General features: G+C 41.5%; 3 protein-coding genes across 3 annotated transcripts in view; all 3 read right to left on the reverse strand.

The window, feature by feature from the left end:
* LOC143132864 (ATP-binding cassette sub-family C member 12-like) overlaps nucleotides 1-2,342 on the reverse strand; it is a 34,158-nt gene extending 31,816 nt beyond the window's left edge. The window contains exon 1 of the mRNA XM_076292687.1: nucleotides 1,971-2,342. Coding sequence (XP_076148802.1) covers nucleotides 1,971-2,342 — 372 coding nt within the window. The remainder of the gene's footprint in view (nucleotides 1-1,970) is intronic.
* A 7,365-nt stretch (nucleotides 2,343-9,707) lies between these two features.
* Nucleotides 9,708-26,552, reverse strand: LOC143132385 (carnosine synthase 1-like). The gene is made up of 3 exons (XM_076291864.1): nucleotides 26,338-26,552; nucleotides 11,500-11,762; nucleotides 9,708-11,368 (listed from the first exon to the last, which is right to left on the reverse strand). The coding sequence occupies exons 1-3, from the start codon at nucleotides 26,402-26,404 to the stop codon at nucleotides 10,154-10,156; spliced, it is 1,545 nt and encodes a 514-aa protein (XP_076147979.1). The 5' UTR covers nucleotides 26,405-26,552; the 3' UTR covers nucleotides 9,708-10,153.
* LOC143132865 (carnosine synthase 1-like) overlaps nucleotides 26,482-26,649 on the reverse strand; it is a 35,608-nt gene continuing 35,440 nt past the window's right edge. The window contains exon 6 of the mRNA XM_076292688.1: nucleotides 26,482-26,535. Within this exon, the coding sequence (XP_076148803.1) occupies nucleotides 26,482-26,535 (54 nt within the window). The remainder of the gene's footprint in view (nucleotides 26,536-26,649) is intronic.

Genomic DNA, 26,649 nt, shown 5'->3' on the forward strand with positions numbered 1-26,649 from the left:
TATAGGGAAAACACTTGATATTGAATTTATGTGCTACAATGCAGGCCTGTTAACTGTATGACAACAGTGGTTTATTTAAACTACATCATAAGAATTCATTTCGTCAGTCATCATGCTCATTTTAATGAGTAAGAATGAAAGTTCTGCTGTGTTTATTGCAAACAACATTCCGCGATATCTCCCGCGATGTCTCCCGCGAGTCACGTCAGGCAGACTGTAGCCTTTCTGTCCGGGATGAGCTGCCCTCTGTTGTAGCTTCTCCCGGCTAGGCTCTGAAGATCACGTTTACGTAGTAAGCCAGACCAAGTCAGCCGAAGTCAAACAAGCCTAATGGCACTTACAGAGTGGGCTGATTTCAGTGCAGAAAAGCTACACGTTTATTGGACAAGCGCCACAAAATCGTCATTTCCAGGGAAGCCCGGCGTCTCTGGGAGTGAATAGGGGAGTTCGACTTGCGGCAGATCTGTGCAGATCTGACTTGATGTGATGCATGCTGGGTTGAACACAATGCATACTGGGATGGACGCAATGCTTGCTGGTTAGAAATTCTGTCCGACTTCTGTCAGCCGGGGAGGGACTTACCACCGTGACACCATGTCACATGTCCTTAAAATATCGCGGGAGTCTTAGCCTGCAGACAGATCTTGCAGTTGCCTTCCAGGAGCTGCACGAGCTGAAACACGCCCTCATGACGTCAGTTCAAAGACGTGATAGGGCCATTTGGGAGGAATCCCTTCATGACCATTTTGACGAGAGTCTCATGCTGCTTCCTTATGTTGGAATATGCGAAAATAAACAGAAATCGAAGGGATACCTTCTTATATGTGATTTCTGCAACAATGGTTTGGATATTCTGTTATTTTCTGCTGTTGGCTAAATAGATAGACACACATATAGGGAAAACACTTGATATTGAATTTATTTGCTACAATGCAGGCCTGTTAACTGTATGACAACAGTGGTTTATTTAAACTACATCATAACAATTTATTTCGTCAGTCATCATGGTCATTTTAATGAGTAAGAATGAAAGTTCTGCTGTGTTTATTGCAAACAACATTCCGCGATATCTCCCGCGATGTCTCCCGCGAGTCACGTCAGGCAGACTGTAGCCTTTCTGTCCGGGATGAGCTGCCCTCTGTTGTAGCTCCTCCCAGCTAGCCTCTGAAGATCACGTTTACGTAGAAAGCCAGACGAAAGTCAGACTCAGACAAGACGAACAAGCCTATTGAGACAGTGGGATGGCCTGGACGCCGAGCTTCTGTATGATGATTGGAGGAACCGTCATAGAGGCTGGACTCTTTTTGATTGACAGCATATGTCGCGATCTGACAGGAAGTGGTTCAAGTTCAAGGGATGCGTTAACGTTAGTGTTGACAGGTGAAGTCGAGAGGCAAGGCAAGTTGCAGCTCAAATTCTCATAATTTGGGAGTAATACAGTCGGTTTCTATTTGTCTTTGTAAATAGCATACTGTAAATAAAACCGTAATGTGGAGTTACAGAGTTTGTGACTTGCTTTTGTTTCAGTTGTGCATTGAGGCTAAGTTAGGTAGCGCGCTATATAACGGTGTAGGCTACATGATGCTATGCCAACTCTATAGCCTACTGTTTGGCCTATTCTGGGTTTTGGGATAATTTTTGCCCTCAAAGAACAACATAGCACCTTAATAATATTAATTTAATAATTTACCAGTTTTATCAGAGCTTCCCCTGTTCCAAAGAGCAGCAATCGCCACTGGCTTAGCCTATAGAAAGACGAAGTCGGGAAAGTGCTTCAGAGAAAACGTATTTATTGAAATAATGAACAGTCTACATTCAACATTCTACAGTCTAAATTTAAAGCACGTTGAATCCCTGGGAAGATCTGCGTGTTGTGCGGAGGAATTCGTTGATCTTATGCAGTCCTTCAGTTCACTCCTCCCCATAACAGGGAACTTTCGTTGTAGTGTTGAGACCACAAAGTGTTTCACATTCTGCGGCAGTGCTCGCTTGCCCTTCGCTCCATCCCAGTTGGTGGTTTTGCTCCAGGCTTTATAGTGTTCCTCTGTGACGATGGACCTGAAGAGCAGACATCCGTATCTGCCCACTGGCACTTGGCCGTATCTCTGTTGGTGAATCTTAGCGTGGTCTTCGGGACCAACATCACGCAAGGTCACGTCTGCGTGTTGACTAGGAACTTGGATGCTGTCATTGAGTGTGACGGAGAGGGCCAATGGAGACATCTGCAAGGAGGACGTTTCTGGAGCTGGTGTCGAGGTGCACCTGGGGATTGGTCTCTCAGGCGTCGAATAACTTCTCTGCTCACGTAGCGTCGCCTGAAGTTCTCCGATTCCAGCTCTCATCTCCTGTAAAATGTCTCTGTGGCTCTCCAAGTGGCTGGTCTCTCGGAGTTGTTGAAGCTCTCGTTTGAGGTTGTTGACCTCCGCTTTCAACCGATCATTCTCGGCGTCTCTCTCGGCTACTCGAGCTTTCTCCCCTCCCCCACCCCCTTCTTTCACAAGCAGTGCAGCTTTCTGAAGCGGTGCCTTTTGAAGCTAATGTAACAAACCAATATTGTTGTGTGGCAATAAAAGTATCCAGGGTTTGCGCAAATAGCCTAAATATATAAATAAATTAAGGACATACAATCCTTAACGTGAAAAAGCTTAACGTAGCTTAATGTCCCAAAACAACAAGTCGTTTTATGCGCTCATTATAAAGAAAGTTTAACGTGTCCCAAAACAGCTGTCAATTAATCACCAAACGTCAAGAGGGTTGAGTCTGAATGACACCGAGTTTTAGACACTGAGTTTTTGAAGTTAAGAAATATTTTCGTAATAAAAATGGTCATTTAACCAATAAAGGCTGAAAACATGTAGCCTACAGTAAAACTGTAGGCTATAGCCTACAGTACATGCAACCCAGCAGAAGACTATTTATAGGCTATTGGCAAATCATTGAGCATCATTCACACATTGTATTCTGCACAGTTTCTACACGTGGAGCGCTAATGTGTCTAGACATACTGTAAATCATTCAAAATGTGTGAAAGTCATTAGGCTGGAAGAGTGTCTACTGTCAGTGACTAATGCGAGAAGCGGGTTCTGTGTTGTAGGCTATGCATTTTTCCGACACTTGGCTGCAAGCTCCCCTCCCCCACCCCCTTCTTTCACAAGCAGTGCAGCTTTCTGAAGCGGTGCCTTTTGAAGCTAATGTAACAAATACAATAAAAGTCTATCCAGGGTTTGCGCAAGTAGCCTAGCCTAAATAGGCCTATATAAATAAATTAAGGACATACAATCCTTAAAGCTTAACGTAGCCTAGATTAATGTCCCAAAACAAGTCGTTTTATGCGGTCATTATACATGGATTTCTATGAAACGTCACGAAAACATGCATGCGCAACCAAGAGGCAGAAAGCACCATAGAACAGCATAGAGCAATGCAAAAGAGCAAAAGAATAAAATGAGTTTTTGTGCTGACAACTGCACCAATTCGAAATCACGATGGTTAGAGAATGTTAAATATGTTGAATATCCCTAACGGAATGCATGTCTTCGCCAAAAATGACAAAATACGATGTTATGTTAATAATGCAAATGAACGGCACACTCTGAAATATAGTCGGAAATGAGATGTTATTATCATTGAGACAACAGGGGTATACAATAAAATCCGATTGTAGCTTACAGCAGCCGACTATTTAGGTTAAGTTTATAACGTTGTGGACGGCCACCAAGCGTCTTCTGCCCCACGGCTGCGGCACAGTCTTGAGTGACCGGATTCGTTTTCCTTTGTCATATGAATGCTGTCATTTCGTTAACATTACTGTTAAGGAGATGCTGTAGGCAAAGGCTATATTTCAACCTCGTTAGTGTCAGAACTATTCACAAGGTTTCTGGGCAGCATTTTTATGTTCTGTTAGCAAGCGAACTTCTCATGACTACCGACAAAGTAGCCTACTGCCAGCTGACGAAGCTCTCATTTAAAAACATTACTGAGAGACAGACACTGTACAATCAAGAAATCTTGCCACTGAATCCAAAACTATGTTTAACATTATGTACAATGCTTAGGCTACAGTGGACTGGCATGTTGCAGGGGCTGCTAAAAACACAGAGAAACGCACTGAAAACTCTGCCAATCACAGCCCTTGCTGTCGAATGTGCCGTCTGGTTCGACCGTGAAACGCTACAGCGGACTATGCTGCCCCCAAGCGGCTGCAGTTGTACTTACATTTCACCATTCACCATAATCGTGAATGAAGTGTCAATTTTTAACGGGTACCCACTGTAACTCAGACTTTTACAATTGTTTTTAAAGGATATCGACTAATTATCGTTATCGTCAAAATCACAAAATATATCGAGATATTATTTTTTGTCCATATCGCCCACCCCTACTCTACATGTAAACCGAAGCATTGAGAACCTTGTAAGTGTACAGGCAGTTTATTAAAAAGAAACACATTACCGTTCACGTCTGGTTCACATACAGGCAGGCGCCTTGGGAAGCACTACTACTGCGAAGCACTACTACGGAGAGAAGTAGAAGGAAGTTTCAACGCATGTGTGCGCTCTTGGTGTTGTTGTATGGCAGTGCTTCACAGTACCACCTAGCCACCTGGCATGCATACTATTTCACACACTTTTGCGTCACCGTGTGCATGCAGATTTCCACCCAAAGACACTCGTCTAAACGCGAAATAAAAAGTGGGAAAGCAACGCCACTTTTGCGGATTGTGTTCAGATCGTTGTCGTGTAAAGCTAGCCTAAGTGATCGTGTATGTGTAGGGTGTATTTCATACACAATCTGGCAACCTGAATGGATCAATGATTTTAAAATGAAGTTTGATGGCCATGCAAATTACGGGAGTTTTCCGGGAGAAATAACAAAACGGGAGGGTGCTGGGAGATGACCTTGAAATACGGGAGAAACCCGGGAAAAACGGAGTGTTGACAGGTATGCGTTATTTACTGTAAGAAAGAACAGTAGGCCTATATGACAGCTATATGCCTTGTTTGCTTAGAAGTGGGTGTAGTAAAGGAGTAAATCACCAAACAACAATATGATAGCTACCCATGCAGAAAAACATGTAAACGATGTAGGGGGGCCTATGTGTCTAATTTGGGGGCTTGTGGGATTCGCATGTTCATTTTTGGAGAGTATTATATTTTTGTTCTAGGGGTTCTTAAGAGTAAAAAAAAACATGTCTGTAAAAAAAACAAGGTTTTTAAGGACCAAATAAAAGGTCAAATTCAGAAATGGTCAAATTTGGTGTTTTGTCCATAAACCTCACATTGCTGGTATCATAGCATAGGGTTTGATGCCAAAAAGCAAAGATATTCTACAAGGTAGTGGGCCACATAAACAATACAACATTATAAAACATTTTTAGGCTAATGATTGATCTCTTTAACAAGAAATTGTGCCTAAAATTCCCTGCTCTGTCAGTTCTTGTCTACACCCATTCAGAGCAAAAAGTGCAGAGATCTCTGTTAAATCAAGTTTAATAGACTTTTACATAGTACCAGCTGAAGTCTGTAAGGCCTTCTGTAGCCTATGTAAGTGTGAAGAAAAGAAAGGGTAAAGGATCAGATAGACAAACAGACAGGTAGGTGTGTGTGTGTGTGTGTAAGAGAGAGAAAGAGACACTACCAGACGGATTATGAACTTTCAGGCCCCTTGGCCCAGATGTATTAAGGGCCCCCCACTGATTGTTGCGGGGGTCATTTTTTAAAATATATTTGATGTGATTTCCTGTATTCTGGTGCATTTTGGGGATGGCCAATACTTTAATTCAATCAGATTCATAGCCTATGTGTTGATATGATATGATGATATTGAGGCAATGATTCCATGCAATGGCTTGGGCTCCCTGACTCCTTGGGCCCCTGGGCTTGGGCCTGGTAGGCCCGTGCAGTAAATCATCCCTGACTACCAGTGACAGTTGGCTGATGATAGCTGGCAGTGATAGAATTTAGAATATCGAATAACCTGAAGCACATAGTGCTCTGTTCTTCATGGTTGGTGATATTAGTGACCTTCTAGCCTTCTACATTTGAGCAAGCACATTTTCATAGTTCATGGTGGCAGTCTAGTTAGGTTATATTCTGAGGTGTGTCTTTCTGTTAGTCAGGTGATGGCACACATATTTAAAAAAAAAAAAACAGATTTTGGGCTATGTATCCAGTGGCAGATATGTGTGGACTGGTGAATGACCCATCACTAAAGACATATGGCAAATTTCTTGTTTTTGTCCATGAGAGAGTATGGAGATGGGGATCACAGATCAGCCTACGATTACACTGTTACAGTGCAGTTATTTTACAACAGAACAGAGCAGTTTGGCACAGGAACTGCTACAAATCCACCTGTAACAGTGAGCATCTGCAGCATGCTAAGATTCGCTACTAGAAATCATGTGAAGCAGGCAGGACTCAGTGTCTTCAGAAAAGACGTGGTAGACCATCTTCTGAACCTGCAGCAACACCTGCAACTGCATCAAGTCCATCTAGAGGGACTTTGTACACTTTTTCAGCAGCAGCTGCTGCCAGCATAGATAAGTACTTCTGTCAGAAGCAGACAAAAGAGCGTCTTCATGAGGTGTCCTCTTTCAATGCAGGCAACCAACCAAGAGATATAAGTAATATTTTGAAGTCAATGACTTTTAACAGGTAGCCAGTGTACAGATGCTAGGATGGGGGAAATATGTTCATATTTTTTGTGTGTGTGAGCAGCTGCATTTTGAATAAGCTGTAAGCTCTTTAGACAGGTATTATTTCAGCCAGTATGATAGCATTGCAATAGCATTGCAATAGTCTATCCTTGAGATGACAAAACATTAATCTCTCGGCATCTGGTAAGGATAAGGACTTCCTTATCTTTGAAATGTTCCTTAAATGGTAAAATTAAGTTTTGGTGATCTGTTTTATGTGATTACTTAGTGCTAGGTTCTGGTCAATTATAACTCCCAGGTTTTTAACACTTGTGGATGAGGTCAGCGGAAAATCACTATATGTAGCCTGTGATGTGGATAGGATATCCCTCATCTTTTTAGAACCTAAAATCATGACTTCTGTTTTATCTGAGTTCAAAAGCAGGAAATTATTCGTCATCCATGTCTTTATCTCTTATACATGTGTCAAGTTTGGCTAACAGGGTTAATTCATCAGGTTTTATGGAGAGGTATAGTTATGTATCATCTGCTAAACGACAGGGGCCCCAGTACTGAGCCTTGAGGCACTCCATATTTTACCATAATTTGGATAGATGGTTTATTATGGACCTGTACAAATTGTTGACGGTTAGGAAGGTATGATCTAAACCAAGCGAGTGCTGAGTCTTTCATGCCTATCAAATTTTCAAGCCTAAGTAGTATGTCATGATCTGTGGTGTCAAAGGCAGCGCTGAGGTCCAGGAGGACCAGTATCGATACAAGGCTAGGTTTTTTGAGGGAGGGCTTAATGACAGATTAATCTTAAATGATTGTGGTACATTCCCTGATAGAATTATTTATAATCTAGAGCAAAACATTATCCAGGAAGACCAGTCTTAAAAAGGTAAGTACAAATAGGGTTCAGTAGACTAGTTGTAGATTTTGATAAGGAAATTGTGGAGATGAGATCTAATATGTTGTGTATATGTAAATTAATTAAATGTTGTTTGAGGTCTCATCTGTGATTCTGTGATTTTGCATCTGTGATCTTTCAGCAATGGAGTATGTGTATTTGGTGAAAGTGATTGGTTATTGATCTTATCTCTAATTGTTTAACATGAAATCATAATACTGACATACAATCATACTGTTGAAAATAAGAAAATAACTGTTTTGTGAACTTTATTCAACATAGCCAGTGATTTAGGCAAGATTTATGGTGTTAATTATAGTGAAATATACAATTTCACAAAAATAGGGTTAAAACAGGTAAAAAAAATGGAGACATCATTTTCTCCATGTTCAATGACCTCTAAAGACAGTCCAACCACTCTCCAAACATTAACATTTCAATCCCACAGAAACCACATAGGCCCCCTGACTAGGCAGCCCTACATTCTTGCAGTTGGGACGACAAGAAACAACATCCATGACTTCTACATTGTGGTGGATGGTCAGCTGATTCCCTGCAAGGCTAAGTCGCCACTTTCTGCCTTCAACGAACTTTTCAAAGCACACTATGTGTTGGGCATCTCCTATGACCAGGCTCTGCAAAACGTGTATACATTTGTCCAGACCACCATTTACAATATATGTAGGACTAAGATTCTTAATTGAAACAACTGAATGGAATTGAATAAGATACTTTCATGTTTTGTGTGCAAATTTACGTTTAACTCTGTTAGAGATCTGGTTCGGCATCTAAAACTTTCCCATGCCTTTTACCCTGGTAAGAAATGTCAGTTGTCTGTGATCAAAATGGCTATAGTCAAAGGTTCAGCACTTTTTCAGGCTTTAGAAAGCATCTCCACAAAAAAGGGGAAAGTCCGTAGGAGTCGATTGCTGAGTGTGGAGTAACACGCTCTGGAAATTCACAATTTCGTCGCCGTTTTTTATTTAGGTATAAAAATAGCGTTTTGTAGTGGCGAATATACTGTTAGGCGTGAATAAAGTAGGCTACTTTGTTGCTACAACTGCAACCCTTCCGACGTTAATGGGGACGAATGTTGACATTTTCCTGTATTTTGGGTGAGAAACCCGGGTCATCTCCCTTATTTTCAATGTTCAATATTGACAGCTATGGAACGAAAGAGAGCGTAATATGGCGCCAGAAATCACATTCCCTCTAGAACCTTTGCTAGTGCCTAGATGTCCCTCAGTCTCCATTGAGTTTCTATGAAAGCCGCAGCGCGAGGCCTTCCTTTATCTTGCTACTCTGCAAGAAAGAAGGAAATGAGGGGTAAACGTGGTGTGCAGAGAGGGGTGCCGAAGTGTGAAGACTGAGACTGAGAGCTACATGGAAAAATATGCACCAAACAGGCCACTTTGAAATGTTGCTGTTTTCATGATTACAAAAATTGGTGGACCCCCCTCCTAGGCTAAAAAAAGTTGGGTGACCCTCCCCTCAACAAATAATAAAAAGACATGACCCTCCCCTATTTTCCTCCATTCCATAAATACCGAACAGTCCCTTAATCACATTAGCCAGCGGCAAGTTTCCTATTGTTCTCTATAGTTCGGCAACGAAACAGTAGCAACGCTGGCGTAACGCTAGCATTTAACAAGCTGAGCGTTGAACTTGGTTCAACTTTCAAAGCGCAATGCAAGTGTATTCAATTGTCAGTTAAGGCAAACTGTTTGTGTACGAGATAGAACTTATTATGGTCTGAGCGTGTGTGATCCAGTGTGATCCCCGCCTTAGTAATGGGATCTAAGGAGGGGTTAAAAGAGTCATTTTTATTATTTTATAACATGCCCAAATATATTCATGTTCCAGACATTAAACATTAAAACATAATTGATACCTAATATTTCAGACATTTCTGAGATAATCAACCATCATCTACCTAAATATTATACACCTTTACATGTAAAAACATTCAATACCTACACCCACTTGACCCCCTTTAGCTTCAAATACATATTTAACATCTAGTTTGGCAGTGGAAACCCAGTGTTTGACTTGGGCTATACACAATTTCTATTAATGTCAGTATATTTCATCTTCAACAAGTCTAAAAACACAAAGAATTCTGATCCGTTTCATATATAGAATTTTAAAAAAGTAGCATGTGTCATTTGAATTACATGGTGCTTGGCATTCTTCATCAGTGAGCTGCAGCTCGTTCTGCAGCTGGTCCTAGTTAACCTCAAATGTCCTACCCTGGAAAAAAAAGAGTTCTCGCGAGACCTAAATTTGAATTTGCTCAGCAAGTAACTCTGGCGATGAGTATTGATGTTCATTACCTATGCCCATGAAACCAAGCTGCACCAATCACATTGGCAGATGATATAGGCGGGCCAGAGGCGAGCTAAACAGAGGACGACAGCGCTGTGACATCGATGTCTGGAAACATTGGTCATAGTGTTATCCAATTGCGTGCAGTGATATTTTCAAATTCATGCTGGGCCCCGCCCCTCGAGTTGAGCCATTTTCATTACTCATAGCCAGACCCTTAATCTTTCAGATTGGGTCTGGACCTCCAGGCTACAAATGCCCTATGAAACTATGAAAAACTACATGAAAGGTTCCAAGAAGTACCTTACAGGATAATCTTCAGAGTCTATGCATAGCATTTGGGAAGCCAGTAGGATGTTGTTGATTGCGTCTTCTCTTTTCTTACTGAAACTTGACAGGTTAAGGGTGGCGACAGGTGCAGTGTAATCCTTAACATCGGTTATCATGCTAGATTTCACAAGACCTTTGATAATCAAACTATTCAGAATGACATCAAATTCCGGTGTCTTCTCCTTGGCACGAAAGTGCTGTTTTATCGGACAAGATATGCCAACAGAGTATCCTCTTGGTTGAGGTGTCCAAACCTGAGGCTGTATGTTGCAGGCGATCAGGAAAGCAACTGTGAAGATATCAACACCATATACTTCCTTTATCCAAGTGGGAAGAAAGTTCCCCCCAGTGCGTGGATTGATTTCTATGAGTTTGGGCCCATGGTCAGTGAGTTTGAGGTCAACATTGTAGACTCCATTCTCCAGACCACAGTGGAGGCAGCTCTGATAGGCAGCAGCTACCATCTGGGCTTCCTTCTCCTGGCTGACACCAGAGGGCATAAGGTGGGAGGAGCTAATGAAGTACGGCAAGACACAAGGACCACACCAGGACACGAAGGCCAAGAGCAGCCTTCCTTCAAAGATTGCCAGGTCCACCACATACTTAACACCTTCTAGAAACTCCATAATCATAGGTCTCGATGTAAAGCCATCATTAGGATCCAAGGTTTTTAGAGCCGTCATTTCTTGGACATACTCCTCACACTGTTGAGCATTTTCCACCAGTTTCACAGAAACAGAACCAGCTCCATACTCTTGCTTCACCACAGCAGGAAATCCAAAAGATTCGGCAGTTCTGGTGAGATCAGTCAGGTCCTCAAAGTTTTCAGAACGGACGGTATACTGCCTAGGGGCAGGGAGGTGACACCAGCCCTGATCTACGGCAGCCAGATGCCTCTGGGTGTGGCTCTTCCTCTTGGCAATGGAGATGGCCTCCACTGTATCTCCAGGCAGGCCCAGTTTGGCCCTCACCAAAGCACAGAGAATTGTGTTTTTGCAGATGAATGTTAAACAGCCATCTGGTTGCAAACCCTTTTTTTCCAGCAGGGACACAATGTTCTCAGTGTGGACTTCATCTTGTGTGTGATCCATGTAGTCGTAGACCAAATATTCTGAGACATAGTCGTATGCAGGGTGTCGCTCATTGTTGCAGACAAGAATACTCTGGTAAGAGAAAGCGTCAGTAAAGTTTAAATTCATTGTTTCGCACATATTATACATTAACTTACAATTAGGTTTGACATTGTAAAGGTCACACTCTCTTTAAAAAACAGTGTCATATTCATTTCATCTACCTTAATGCCATATTGCTTGGCTGTGACAAAGACTCCAAGTTTTTTTGACTCCCCTGCTCCGATAAACAGCAGAGTCTTTCCAGTCAGGATGGAGCAGTGTGAGTGATGACATATGGTCTGTAGCAGGGGCTCGATGGCTGAGGATGACAGCTGAGGATGAAGAAGGCCATTTGGAGTGCTGAACATTCCCCTTGAAACATTTTTTATCCCCAGGAGGAAAGGCAGCAGCTCACCATCCATCTTCCCCAGGGAAAAATCAACTCCTAAAAAGAAATAAGAACATGACTATATGAAATATAACTAAAAATAACAAAATATGACCACCGCTCAGTCCTGCACATTCTCAATTTATCTCCATCTCTTACTCCATCCCCTACTCTTAGAATTGTTGTGTATGTAAATGTGTGTGTTCATGTGTGATCATCTCTCAATGCAAATCAAACCAGCTATTAGGCTACCTGAAATAAAACTATGCCAATCTCTAGGTATGGTGAAGGGTATGTTATGATGTGGGGCTATTTTAATTCCAAAGGCCAAGGGAACTTTATCAGGATGCATAGTATCCTGGATCCATGAAATAACTGGCCTTTAAAAATAAAAAATCTGCCTGCCTCTATGGGAATTTAACATAGTGTGTATGCCTCCTGTATTTTAAGGAAGAACATGTATTTATTTAAAAAACATTATTCATTCACAAAGGAAATTGGTGTCCTGAAAGGTTGGATTTTTCCTAATTTAAAAAAAAAAAAATTAAGGCATGAAGATGATTTTTGTTCCTCCGATGCATAAGGATGTAGATCTAATATTTTGTTCGTAGTACCAGTTTGCAACAATAATTTTAACACTAAGTTGTAAACACTTCTTAAAAAAAAATAAAAAACTGGATATACCAAAAAACCTTTATGTAATCGCTTCCTGCCAGGACTTTTACAGGCTTTTCCCAAATCATGGAAGTAACGTCGCCGCAGCGGTAAATAGCAGCAGAGAGTAGAAGCCATCAGGCAAGTGTTATTTAAATAAACTCCTGGTGTACTTACAAACTTTCCAATGCCTCGTTTTATGAGTACAGAACATATTTGTACTACTGTAGAAGTTTCGTACCATTCAGGGCATTATTAGTAGGGTAATTTACGAGATACTCTATTGGTTCCATAAGTGCCTGCACAAGCCATTCATTTCTGTATTCGCCTGACAGCGCTACTCGACCAATGTTCGACCAAGGGAAAAGAGCTTCTGGGAGGGTGTTTGCCTCGAGGTCTTGGTGCAAAGGACCCTAGGGTGAAATTACTCCGAACCATCACTTTAAAGGTTGTATCAGCGATAGCGGGGATATGTCACTTCTATTGATGTTCAAACAAAACAGAGAGCTAGCTCGCTACTCCCTCCCCCTCCCTCCCGTGCAATTAAAACTCTCCTAAACGCGAATCTCGTCGGTTATTGGTTGAAACACTTTCTTTTTCCTTTGAGTGGGTTGCCAACCCTTGTTGGTAGCAATTGTTTTTGTGTACAGATCTCGGAGCCTAGAGCCTACAGAGACAGTTTTTTGACAGCCTCCTTATGGGGCAGACAGCTAGCGGATCGTTAGGAAAGATTAGATGTCCACAGACAAGGTAGAATATGTTGCATGATATATGAAAGTATGATGTATTGCGACATCAAACGCAAGTCAAATTTGTAGTTTCTTATGTCTCATTCCATCGGACTACAGATCCGCTACCCGATCTGGCAAACGTACATAGTGCGGTTATAGCCGATAGAGGCAGAAGTGCCGTTCACCCTGTTACAAGTTGATGAACCACTGAAACGATTTTGGAAACATTATTTTAAGGTACAAAAAACTCTTTGGTGTTGCTTTAAATAATAATTTGGCCCTTGCAGCTAAAACGATGCACAAATGATTATTATTTTGTTATAATACTATTCATATTCAGTCAGACTGTTGGCATTAGGTTTTTGGATATTAAGTCTACTGTTGGAACAAAATAGGCCCAGATTGTTCAGTGATATGTATGCCTATTTTATTCTTGTAGATATGAGAAAAGCCCAAGGGTGTCTTAAGCACTGGGTGAGGCTATTTGCACCCCTGGTACAATTAGCAGTGTATGCTATTCTTACCCTGGTGCAATTAGAAGTGAATGCTATTCGTACCGTGGTGCACACAGCAATGTGTTCTATTAATACCCTGTCTGGTACAAATATCAATGTACGGTACTTGTACCCTGATGCACACAGCAATGTGTTCTATTAATACCCTGTCTGGTACAAATATCAGTGTATGCTATTTGCACCTTTGTGCATTTACCCTAGCATATTGATCACACAATATAATTAAGCTGTGTGAACTATGCTATTCGTACCAGGGGTGCAAATAGACACTCTGAATAAGGTATGCTGTTTGCATCACTGTATAATTAGAAGTGGATGCTATTCCTCCTCTGGTGTATATAGTAATGTGCAGAGGTGGGAGTAAGTCACACATGTGCAAGTCACAAGCAAGTCTCAAGTCTTAACCTTCAAGTCTCAAGCAAGTCCGAGTCATTTTTTGTGACAGTCAAGCAAGTCAAGTCATCAAACGCTGCCGTCGACGTGTAGAATTCTGGGGTATTCCTACTGTATTCTGATGTGTTCATATGTTACTTCTGTGTGTAGTATACAACAGGGAGAGGTTCATATTATTGTGCATAACTGTGCCTTAGGCCTGTGTACCAGCAGGAAGGTCAGAGAGGCCGATGTTTAGGAACATCCGAGGAACATCAGTGATAACATGGGCCGAGGGAGACAGCATGTCTGCCTATTCGGGCTAGTATCTCCATCTGGCCAGGGCCGGGTTTTGTACACTGGTTGTCACCTGCCACGTTGGCATGATTGACGTTTGTATGTTTTAGTATAACAGGCTTTGTCTTAGGTTTTGACACGGAGACGGATCGAGGAAGCAACCCAAGGAGCATCTTCTGTCGGAAGGCTCAGCAGCCGCTTCTAATAACAACCACAACTGTTAGACTCTGCACAGTTTTACTGTTTGAGACTTAGCCTGTGTTCTGTTATTCATTGTTGTACCATCTACAATAAATCATCATCTAATCACCGATCCTGATCCAGCCGTCAAGCTTTATTGACCATCTTCAATATAGTGTTAATTTCGTCAGACGAGACGAGAGGAAATATGTTCGTCAACAACCTTTTTTTTCATGACTAAGACAAGACGATGACGAGACGGCAGTAATGTCCTGAAACACTGACTAAGACTATCTTAAGATGCATTATTGTTGACGAAAAAAGACGAGACTAAAATGTTTTGCATGAAATAAAAACTAAGATAAAATCTCTCTTCATTTTCGTCTACAAAATGAGAAGACAGAATATCTAGCTGTTATGTTTTCAAAATATTCCGAATGAGTTCATACGCAACAGCTTTTCTGTAGGCTAGTCTACGTGCTGTTGCTGCAACCCTGTGGCTGCAACACGAAACTACATTGAACAAGAACACTGGAGATTTTCTGCCAGGGTTAGCAAGCTAACTACCTAAGCTTTATGCCACAATGCTACATACCCAGAAGTTGAAGCTTCTCTCATACAAATTAACATCCCCCAGAATGTCCATACGAAAATGTTCATCATGTAATCTCAACTATTTAACTAGTTAGACTGATGATGCAAAGTTTGCTAGCAAGTAAGCTAATATGGAAAGTTCGCTAGCAAGTTAGCTATGGCTAAGATGGAGAGTCTGTTTGGGGAATGTGTTGTGTTTGGGCGCATATCGCCGTCTAGCGAGGCGGAGTAAAACATTAATACTTTGGTCTACGACAGTGTTTCTCAAACTTTTTCAGTTTCAGGACCACTTAACTAACCCTAGCTAAAAAAAAAAAGATTAGACCTACTTCAACAGTAGCCTATAATTAGTCTACACTATAGGCCTACTCACTGAACCACCTTGCTTATTGTCTTTGCACTTTGCTTATTGTGTGGATTCATACTGTATGATTTAAACTGGCATATCTTACATAGACAGTGTTGCAGAACTGTTTTTACATACAAGTTGGTTCAATATTGCAAACAACTCAACTATATTATATTTTACCACGTCTGCTCGCGGACCACTTGGGATAGTTTGCGGACCACCAGTGACAGTGGTCCAGTCAAATCTTTTACTGTCTATGGTCAAATCCCAGCCGAGCTATAACTGTAGCTTGACTTACCTGTGCATGTAAACATACTGACTGACAAAAAATCAGAATGAGTAATTATAACAGACGAGTAGCCCTGTGGACACACAATATTGTTGGAAAATTGAGATGTGTGAAACACTATTTGACTCAAATGGTAATCAGAAATAATTTGTTATAAAAAAAGACTAAAATGTGTTGACTAAAACTGACTAAGACTAAGATACCTTTAGTTTTCTTTTGACTAAAACTAGACTAAAATGACGAGACTTTTAGTCGACTAAAACTTGACTAACAAAAATGATATTTGAATGACTAAATATGACAAAGACTAAAAAGGACATTTTGTCACAAGACTAAGACTAAGACTAAATTAAAAATAGGCGACAAAATTAACACTACTTCAATACAGACATCAGAACTAAAACACAACGCAAAAACGATCGTGAATCCAACATTTGGTGCCGTGACCATTCTCGCAAAAGGAGAAGAAAGACGACAACATTTGGTTATCGTGACCCGACTGCAAGAGGAGAGGAAAGACGAGAACATCCAACGGGTTCGAAGAGACTTCGGGGGCAGATTTTGGATTTTGAACATCTGTAAGAAGAGTCCATCTTGGCACCCTGATTGACGTGACTGAATCCCAGCTGGAAGCCTGCCAAGAGGGGAAACACTGCTGCACTGCGCACCCTGCATGCAGTGAAGACATTCTGACCAGGTGAAAGCAAAAAGTCTTTACTCCTTTATGCGGGAAAATAGAAATTAAAAGCTGCACATTAATGAGAGTATTGAAGTTTGTGTCATTAAGTGTTTTGACAAGTAATGTACCTATATCAATGATTGATGAGCTCTAGATGTCATTTGATATAAGAAGTTTTCTGGAAAAAAGTAAAAGGTCAAAGTGTACACATATTATGGGTAATTGGATAGATTCGTGAACGAATTAAAAGAAGTAATCGATTAACTACGGACAAGCTTGGGGGATTAAATCTTTTCTTTTTCTGTACTGCCATTACATGTGAAGCTGTGTGAGTTTTATGAGATAAATTCTGTGCGTGTGCCAATGAGAAAATAGGAGTTGCTACAGTCATTAATTTGCTGAGCTAACTGTGTGAACTGTGTGGTTGTTTCTCAACGGTCTTTGTTTAGTTTAATGGCCTAGGACTAAACTTAGTGCTACAGTGATACGGAAAGGAGACGAAATTACCAGAGTGGGGTGTTTTGGTTGTGCAGTATTTGAAAAGTGGGATAGGGTTTCCACCTATGTTTTTTGTTGACTTGGTCAACTGTGAATTTAACGAAAGATCGTTAAAGGTGTGAGTGAGACATTAATTTGTATGATTGTCCAGCCGTTTTGGGAGAAAAGAAACAGTCTGAGTTAAGTGGAACTGACACTGGTGAAATGTATTGTTGTGGCTTCATGCTGTGAGTAAAATAACTTACCAAGTGTCAGGTTACGGAGCGAGAGAGATAGAGAGAGAGTGTTTCCTTTTCCCTGGCGGGAGCAGCTAGAGTGTGTGTGTGTGTGAGTGTGGAATAAAAAAAAAAAAAGAAAAAGAAAGACAGACAACTTGTGAACAATTGAGAGGTGAACAAATTACTAACCAAATTTTCAAAGTGCAAAGTTGTCATCACTATATCACTACCACATCACGGGAAAATATAAAAAATATATTTAAAAAGATCACGTCACTGCACGAAACACATAGTACAATTTAATATTTAATGATTTGATATTAGCACAATCCAGATATGGTTCTTGGTAGGAAAACTAAGTTGCAGGCCTTAGCTGAGATACAAGACTATGTTTCAGATTGGATGGCAGTGAAATTACAATTGGGCAAATTTGAGAAAAAATTACAAAGGAAAATAGAGAAGTTGGAATTAGAGATCCGAGACAGGATTTGGAGAACAGAGATGGACAGACGTGATTTGGAGGAACAACTCATGGAAGCGGATGTGTTGCCAGAACAGAGTGAAATGAGGCGAAGAGGAGTAGTCTCAGAGGCCCACTCAATGGGGAGGAGCCAACTCCTCCCATACACCCCGGCACCTATTGTGGGCGGGGGTCGCAACAGGCAACCAAGCACCCGCCTCAAACCGACTCTGCCTGACTTGGACTCAACAGCGCCATATGCCATGGTGGAGACATCTAGAAGTGCAGTGGACATTGATAAAGACAGCTTCATTGGACAGAATGCTGCTGTTATGGGAACCCCACATGGGCCAAGAAACAGCACCCCACCTGACCAACAGCCAGCAGGTGACACGAAACAAATCATTCTGGCCCCATCAGCAGCCACTGCTTTCTACAATCCACGAAGACAAGGAAGAACGTCTGCAACCAACCATCATCAAACTGCTCCACTCCAGTATGGCTATCCACAGCCACTAGCCATAGCTTCAGTACCTCCTCCTCCCCCATTGTTGTTACCAATGCCACTGGCTACAAGCCCTTACCCACCTCACCCACCTGTCAACTCTTTCCCTACCCCACCACCACCTCCCCCACCCCCACCTGTCAACTCTTTACATCACCCACCCCCACCCCCACCTCCCCCACCCCCACCTGCACCAGTGAATGATGGGGCATCTACATCCAATGCTGCCCAGGGAGCGACTGCTCCGGTAACAAGGCCTAAGACAATGAAAACCAGGCCAGCGGTGGAGGACTGGGATGCCTGAGATGAGTCAGCTGACGAGGCACTCATATGCCCTGTGCGCACAGTAGCCACCACCGACGGCGTGTCTGTGCTTTACCAACTAGCGAGAACTGACAACACCCTCTATGCTACTGCCTTGCTTGAAGAACACATCAAAATTGAATTCTTGATTGATACTGGTGCTGAACTTAAAGTCTTTTCATCCGACCTATTGAAGAAACACAAAATACCTCTGTCAGGCGTCATCAAGACAGCTGGTGGACCAACCGGAGAAAAATGCAGTCTGAAGCAGACAGCCCTAATCACCATAGCCATTGGAGAAGGAGATGGAGAAGTCTTGTGGAACCTGAGAAGGCTAAAAAGAGAGGATCTCCTGGAACATCCTGCTTTGGCTAAGGGAAAGAATGACTGTGGACTGTTGGAAATGGAACCTGTCAGACTGACTGGAAAACCACCTCTGTGTGTGAAACAAAGTCCCATCAAGAATGGACAGCTTGTGGCAGAATTGTTGGATGCAATGCAGCTGCCAAAAGACCTGGCAGTGATCAAAGTAAAGGCACATACAAGGCAAGACACCATTGAAGCAAGAGGCAATGCAATGGCGGATGCGGTGTCAAGAACAGCCGCAAGAAAGAGAGGGAGGAGATAACAAAACGAATAACGAGAATGGACACGGAAATGGAAACACAGACGGATCTAACGGTAACAGGAACATTTTTGAAAATGACGACGAGAAATACATGATGAAAGTGACAAAGAAGGTCAAGGAAACATCTGAAGAGGGAAAACGGGAAAGTTTGGCCAACATCATAGACATGCAGAACAGCTCAAGCCGAGAAGAGAAGTGGATTTGGATTGAAAATGCGGCGAAGCTCCATGATGACAACTTGTGGAGGTTTGGAACACGAACAGTGGCTCCAGAAAGTCTTCTACCATATCTGACGGCGCAAATTCATTCGCTTGGACACGTGGGAATGGAGAAGATGAGGAACAGATTCATACAGGTCTGGTGGTCACCGAAGTTCACAGCAACGGCCAAAGACATTGTCAAGCGGTGTGTCACCTGTCGGCAAAACAATCACGACAAGAAGGTTAAGTTGCCAATGCTGAAGACACCAGCTCCACCAGGACCATTCAGAGTTCTCCAGATAGATTACATCACTCTTCCCAAATGCAAAGGCTACCGAGATGTTCTGGTTGTCCTGTGCAAGTTCTCCAGGTGGATCGAGGCATTCCCTGCACGATCTGGAACTGCACTACACACTGCCAAAGTCCTTGTGAAAGACATCATTCCCCGATATGGATTGCCGGAACAGATCTGCTCAGACAACGGAACACACTTCACTGGAGCAGTCTGCGCCGAGGTGGCCCGCATGCTGAATGTGCACTGGTCCCTGAACTGCCCATACCATCCAGAATCGTCGGGGCAGGTGGAGAGAGCCAACCGGACGTTGAAGGAACGACTGGCCAAGAAACATCAAGAAGGCATTCCTTGGGTTGACGCCTTACCAGCAGTCTTGTGTAGCATGCGAGCTACAAGCAACAGAGACACTGGACTCAGCCCATTCGAGATTGTGACTGGCAGGCACCAGGAACGATTGATTTGAGGAAAGCCGACATCCACCTGACATCAGATGCGATGCTGACTTACTGTGTGCAATTGACGAAGGCAGTCCAAACAGCGGCTAACCCGGAAGAGGCCTGGGGAGACCCTCAGGAAGGAGGCCACTCTCTAGTGCCAGGACAATGGGTGATGATTCACAAGCCCCAAAGGTTAGCGCTAGGGGCAAAGTACGATGGGCCATATCAGATTTTGTTGATAACACAGTCGGCAGTGAAGGTCCAGGGTGAGAGAAAAGTGGATACATGCAAAGGCATTGCAAACTAATAGAACCGCCTGAAACATGACGCGCTTGGGTAGGGTACGAATTCTATCTGAGTCCTCCAATCTTCTTTTAGGGGTGAGGTGTGAACTAGAGGGGGGAAGATTCACGGGAGACTTTCATTATGATAGGGAATTTATGACGTCAGGAGAAATGAAAGGTTAGGGATCCGAGCGTAGAATCTTCCTTTGAGAATCTGAACATGCTCAGAGTGTTGTGGTAGTGGACTCTTCTTGACACAAACTCATGTTATGAAAAATGATAGACTTAGATAAGTCTTATAATTGATTTTGATGATTAAATATGTGTGATTACTGATATATGAAATGTTTAAACTGAGAATGATTACAATTAAGCTAGATCGAGAGGGGGGAGTAATTCTGTAGTCCTGGTTCTACAGGTGGGATTCTGGGGACACCCGTAAGGGAGCTGAACACGCAGCAACGGGTTAACCGGGGACTCACTGGGGGACCAGGGTTGGGAGGATGCTACACCCCTATAATAGATAATTATATATGTTGTTGTTTTCATGACTATCCTTCAACTGATACTGCTCTTTCTTTTCACTCCACATGTGCCTATGAGTTTGCCGGGAACCACAGACAACATCTGGGACAGAGACTTTGCCTTTGAACTGAACTGTTGCCGGCCGGTTTCCTGAACTTCCAAAAGACTTTGTTTTACTTTTCTTTTGACTCTTAGAATGTGAGATAATCATCAGCAACATAATCAGTTTTTAAGTTTTCTTTCAAGGTGCCCGCACTTCTTTTCTTTTCCTTAAAGTGCCTGAGAAGTAATGCTTGGTTTTATTATTTTTCTATTTTTTTTGTTTGACACATCAGACTCTGTTTACGATTGTTTGATCTATACAAAATCTGTGTTTTTGATTGATCAAGAGGGGGGACTGTAGAATTCTGGGGTATTCCTACTGTATTCTGATGTGTTCATATGTTACTTCTGTGTGTAGTATACAACAGGGAGAGGTTCATATTATTGTGCATAACTGTGCCTTAGGCCTGTGTACCAGCAGGAAGGTCAGAGAGGCCGATGTTTAGGAACATCCGAGGAACATCAGTGATAACATGGGCCGAGGGAGACAGCATGTCTGCCTATTCGGGCTAGTATCTCCATCTGGCCAGGGCCGGGTTTTGTACACTGGTTGTCACCTGCCACGTTGGCATGATTGACGTTTGTATGTTTTAGTATAACAGGCTTTGTCTTAGGTTTTGACACGGAGACGGATCGAGGAAGCAACCCAAGGAGCATCTTCTGTCGGAAGGCTCAGCAGCTGCTTCTAATAACAACCACAACTGTTAGACTCTGCACAGTTTTACTGTTTGAGACTTAGCCTGTGTTCTGTTATTCATTGTTGTACCATCTACAATAAATCATCATCTAATCACCGATCCTGATCCAGCCGTCAAGCTTTATTGACCATCTTCAATACAGACATCAGAACTAAAACACAACGCAAAAACGATCGTGAATCCAACAGACGTCACTGCCAAACTTTGACAAGCGCGACAGCGCAATGGATTTTAAGAGGGTTTAGGACCGTCAATGCTATATCATATTATTAGTGCTGTCAATCGATTAAAAAAATTAATCTAATTAATTACATACTCTGTGATTAATTAATCTAAATTAATCGCATATATGATTTTTGCTGTGAAAGTATTTTAAATATTTAAATTCAAATGAATCATTGAATAATCAGCATTAGTTACATTAAAGTTCAAAAACTATTTTATTATTATTTTAATAATGGCCATAATAATCTATGATATGACCTAATATGCTGAGGAAATAAATTCAAAAGTGCTTCGGGAAGAAGTTTTTTTTTTTATCACATACATTGCAGAGGACTTTATTTTAATCAACACTTTATTTTTATCAACACCATCAAGCCATTTTTGAAAAGTAAATGTTCCAATCAATGATCTAGGCAGCACATTTTCTTCTCTCTCCTTCATTTTACAGTATAATGGTTACTGACTGCAATGGCTCGGGGTCAAAGGTCATACAGAATCGATTAATCTGCGTTATTTTTTTTAATCAGTTATTTTTTCTCAAATTAATTAATCGAAATTAATCAGTTATTTTGACAGCCCTACATATTATACATAAGCCTAACATGTGAAATAAGCTACTTTTCTATGCTGATTGCTGGCAGTTAGCTAGGCCTACTTACTGTTGTTAGCCTACTACTAGGTTGTAACGTATGGAACAGGGACGTGTTTGAGAGAGGGAGAAAGAGAGGCGCTTACTTTAGGTTACATTGGCAACATTTTCGCTATATATAGATTAAACTTAGACAAGAAAATGTTTCACTTTGCCATTTCACACATTTTAACCTAATATGGCGTTAACTAAAAAGCATAATAGATTCAAAGCCAACTCTTAACATGCCTCAAATTTGACGTTAGGTTTATAACACGACTAACTTCGGCTGAAAATCAACGTGGTGGTGGTTATGTCGCTATTTTGCACACTTGCAGACTGATGTTCAGATTACATCATCTGTGAAGCCAAACATTATTATGTTTTGGTATAAACGTAGAGCCTTCCATATTTGCAAGTTAGCCTACCTCAGTCTGTCTCATTTGATCTGGCACTTGCTGTTGCTCTGTCGCGTCACTTGGTACAATGACAGGTTGCTCCTGTGACGCATGCAACAGCACCTAAGCAGATTTTCTAAAATCGTAAAGTTAACTCCTTAATATCTATGAAAAAAATAAAAAGTCAAGTCATTTCAAGTCATTTGTCTCAAGTCTAAGTCAAGTCTCAAGTCATGAATAGCAAGTCAAAGTCAAGTCGAGTCTTTTATACATGTTGATCAAGCAAGTCTCAAGTCTTAAAAAAAGTGACTCGAGTCCCCCTATGTCTGGTAATGTGTGCTATTTACACCCTATCCTCTGCCAAAATGCTTTACACAGGACTGCTTTACATTCAGATTAGAGTTATTAATAGGCCTGAGTGTCATAATCATGAAATTTCTGTTAACTAACAAACTGACGGTTGTATGTATTCACTGAACAAAGATTATGAAAATAAACTTTTCCACCCGAAACTTAATTTGAACAGATATTAGTACCAAAACCTTTTAGAATTCTTCACTTTCTGCTGACAAAAAAACAAATGTCTGCCATGTTTTTGCGCACGCGAGCAACGTGTTTTTGTTGTTACGTCACAGGGTGTGAATAGCTCAGCTTTGTGCCAAGGCCAATTGTACCAGGGGTGCAAATAGACACTCTGTTTATTTTATTTCTGTATTGGCTACATCTCCTTGAAAAGAATCAGATACGCATAGCTATATAAAATGTATAAAGTCTATAAAAATTTATTCTTATGTTGTAGTGTTTGACTGAAATGTAGACTATTATTTTTTCATTTTAATATATCGTATTCACACATATTTATTTGCCTAATTGATAACCATGACCATGATACAGTAATTTATCACGTAAAATCTGGCAGTTGTTAACATTCCGGTTTTCTCCGAGTGCAACGATGATAGACAGACATCATTTGGACAAAATATAGAGCATATCTACCTCCGTTGCTCAGCCAAATGCCTTCCTGTTACGTCCTGTTATCAAGGAGTTACAGGCGATAAACGATTTTTGATGGTCACAAGTTTACTTCATTAGCGGTTTATTTTCTTGATTATTAAAGAGTGTTTTTCATTTAAAGGTTTGACTTCATGCTTATTTAGTAGAGCATTTAGTGCTCTCCCCAATCCCAGACGTTCACATTGCATGTTTGTTTGTAATGGATGCAACCGCAAGATAGGCTACTGCTACGCGCTTTACCATGACTGCAATGAATTGTTAACAGACATGAACCAAGACATATAGCCCAGCAGCAATCTATCTAAAATTACACATACATGAAGTACCATTCATGATATGTTGTCAAATATTGAAGTTGTGTGAAGTTTACATAATTTAAGCTGTAGGATGTTTAATTCGTCCCCCATGCTGTTTCATTTGTCCCAGGCTCCCAGCCAGGAGGGACGAATGAAACAAAACACACGTTTGACTTCTCCTTAAATAACTCTTGAACGGTTTTGTTCAGAGCTATACATGCTACTGTATTTGACAAATGACAGATGTATGTTGCTAGTGACAAAATATTAACTTTCAGTGTTGATTAATTTGATTAACTTGATTAACTAACTGATTAACTTTCAGTATGATGTCTTTGTAAATTACATTTAATTAAAAAGTGTTTAATTCGTCCCGGTTCTCCCCTCTGGCTCATAGGCGCCGATACCGTGGGTGCTCCGTCGCTCGAGCACCCACAGAAAATATCGAGCACCCACGTGTGCCAGCTTACAGTCCCAGCTAAATTTACATTCATTTAAAATCAAACATCGCTGTTGATGTTAAATTCAGCATCTCTCATAATGTGATTGGCTATGTTGCTGTCAATCCCCTACTCCATATCCTTACCACCAATGAGAGCGTCTCTCGTATTAAAATTCCTGACACTTCCCACTTGAAGAATTAACGCAAGGCCTTGTCGAGTCTTCAGTCCCGAATGTTTAAAATGTATATAGCCCTGAATATCATTTTAAAAGTAGTCTGACAAAGCTTATTGTTTTGTGACACAGCTAAACACTGGTACCTCATAGAACGTCTATAACATAGCCTAGGTGGTCGCAACTCACAAAAGTAAAGCAGATAGAAAGAACTCATGCAAATCTTAGGCATAACTAACATGCAATAACGCCACCAACAACAACCAAAACTAGGCTACTCATTGTCAACATGCTGCCCCGGGCCCCGGCCACTAGGGGGCCCCGGCGCGGGACATTTAAAAAAGAAAACAAATGTCTTATCGTCACCTGTCTTTCGAGGTGTACTTGGAGAGGTGTCTTTCCCCTTATCAATGCATGCTATCCCAGACAACAATGGCTTTGCATGAGACAATTAGGAAATATGAAAGCGGAGCTCGAAAAAAGAGCGGCAGCCAGACGTTCTCAGTAAGGCGCGCCAAAACCACGGCCGTACCCAAGTACGCACTGTGCGTATCATCAGGCTACTCGAGAGACAATTGCCCCTGTGTGTGTGTGTTCACACCAAATAGGCCTAGGCTACCATAACTTCCCAACTCTGCACAGTATTCCATTAACTGCATGACAATAGGCTATTTACAATTGTTTGTCAAGTAAGTTTGTAAACACGTTATCAAAATCAACTTAATGCAGAACTATGCACGCGCGCACCTTTTGTTTGAGCAGGAGAGCCTACGCATGCTACAGAAGTTGTCGGCTAGCTTGTTGATTTCTATTACTATCTATGCTGGTTATCAGCACACAATGTTATAAGCTAATTCATTAACTCGAGACTCATCATGGATATAACACATTTTTTAAACAACGAAAACAGAAAGGATGGAGACAGCAAAGCGAGGAGTTATTTCAAATGGGCAAGCCGCAAGCACAAGGTAGGCAAGATTATTGTGCTTGTCAAAATGGCTAGCATTACCGCTGATTAAAGGCATACGTGAACGTAGCCTTCGCTAGAACAAAACTAAAGGTAACTTTAGCCTTTATAGGGCTATACAAAGTTGTCCAAATAAATAGGTTGTTGTTAGGCGTTGTTGTTGTTGTAAAGATATTGCATGTGGATGTCATTAGCCTACTATGTAGACTACTTTTTAACTGACCAATGCAGGAACCTAACCGGGACAAATATCAAAGCGTTGAAAGTTAGGTGGGTGTGTGCGTACCATCGCATTCACTCCTGCAGGCGCCTTGTCCACTTTTTTCAAAACGAGGATCAAAATAGTGATAAGTCCATAAGGCCTACCTGTTTTTTGTATGTTGGTACAATTGTATTTTGGTTAACAGTTCCACAATATAAATGCAAATTTCATTTTTACATTATCTGTCATAATTTAATTGCCTCTCTCTCTCTCTGTCTTACCTATATCGATAATAATAATAATAGTAATATATATTGAAAAAAAATGGGGGGGCTCGGGGAGGCCTCTGCCCCAGGACCCAGATGACCTTAACCTGGCCCTGCCCACTGTATATTAACCCATGCTGAAGTTGACTAAAAAGTGGATTAAAAATCATATATATGAACTGAATCTGATTTTTATCTTAAAATGTACCAATCAAATCTGTCCTTGCATGAAGTCCCCCCTTTTTTGTGACCTCTAACTCTGACTGGTGGTCCATAATAGCTTGCAGGGCTGTCTTTGCCCATTTCTCAAGGGAGGAAATTATGTCATCAAGCTGAGACAAGCCCCAGTCTCTTAAAGTTTCCTCCAGGCTCTGCAGTATGCTGGGACCAGCTCTCGGGTGGGTCTCTGCTCGGTCAACCCAACACAGCACCTTAGAGAAATTATGGGAGAGGAACAAAGAAAAGAGAGGCCTTATTCAAAGTTACATCCCACCATTCCTGTTCCACTCCAACTGTACTG

The sequence above is a fragment of the Alosa pseudoharengus genome, unplaced genomic scaffold (assembly GCF_046254945.1).
Source record: "Alosa pseudoharengus isolate Yale_2024_CS ecotype anadromous, Long Island Sound unplaced genomic scaffold, YU_APseudo_1.1 YU_APseudo_1.1_scf_19, whole genome shotgun sequence".
In the NCBI taxonomy this organism is placed as follows: Eukaryota; Metazoa; Chordata; class Actinopteri; order Clupeiformes; family Clupeidae; genus Alosa; species Alosa pseudoharengus.

What these genes read in the sequence shown, in the direction of transcription:
- LOC143132385 (XM_076291864.1), bottom strand. Translation starts at nt 26,404, where the DNA reads ATGGACCACCAGTCAGAGTTAGAGGTCACAAAAAAGGGGGGACTTCAT. An exon ending in TGCAAGGACAGATTTGATTG is followed by an intron (nt 11,763 to 26,337) that starts GTACATTTTAAG and finishes ATTTCTTTTTAG; the next exon opens with GAGTTGATTTTTCCCTGGGG. An exon ending in CCAAGCAATATGGCATTAAG is followed by an intron (nt 11,369 to 11,499) that starts GTAGATGAAATG and finishes TTCTCTTACCAG; the next exon opens with AGTATTCTTGTCTGCAACAA.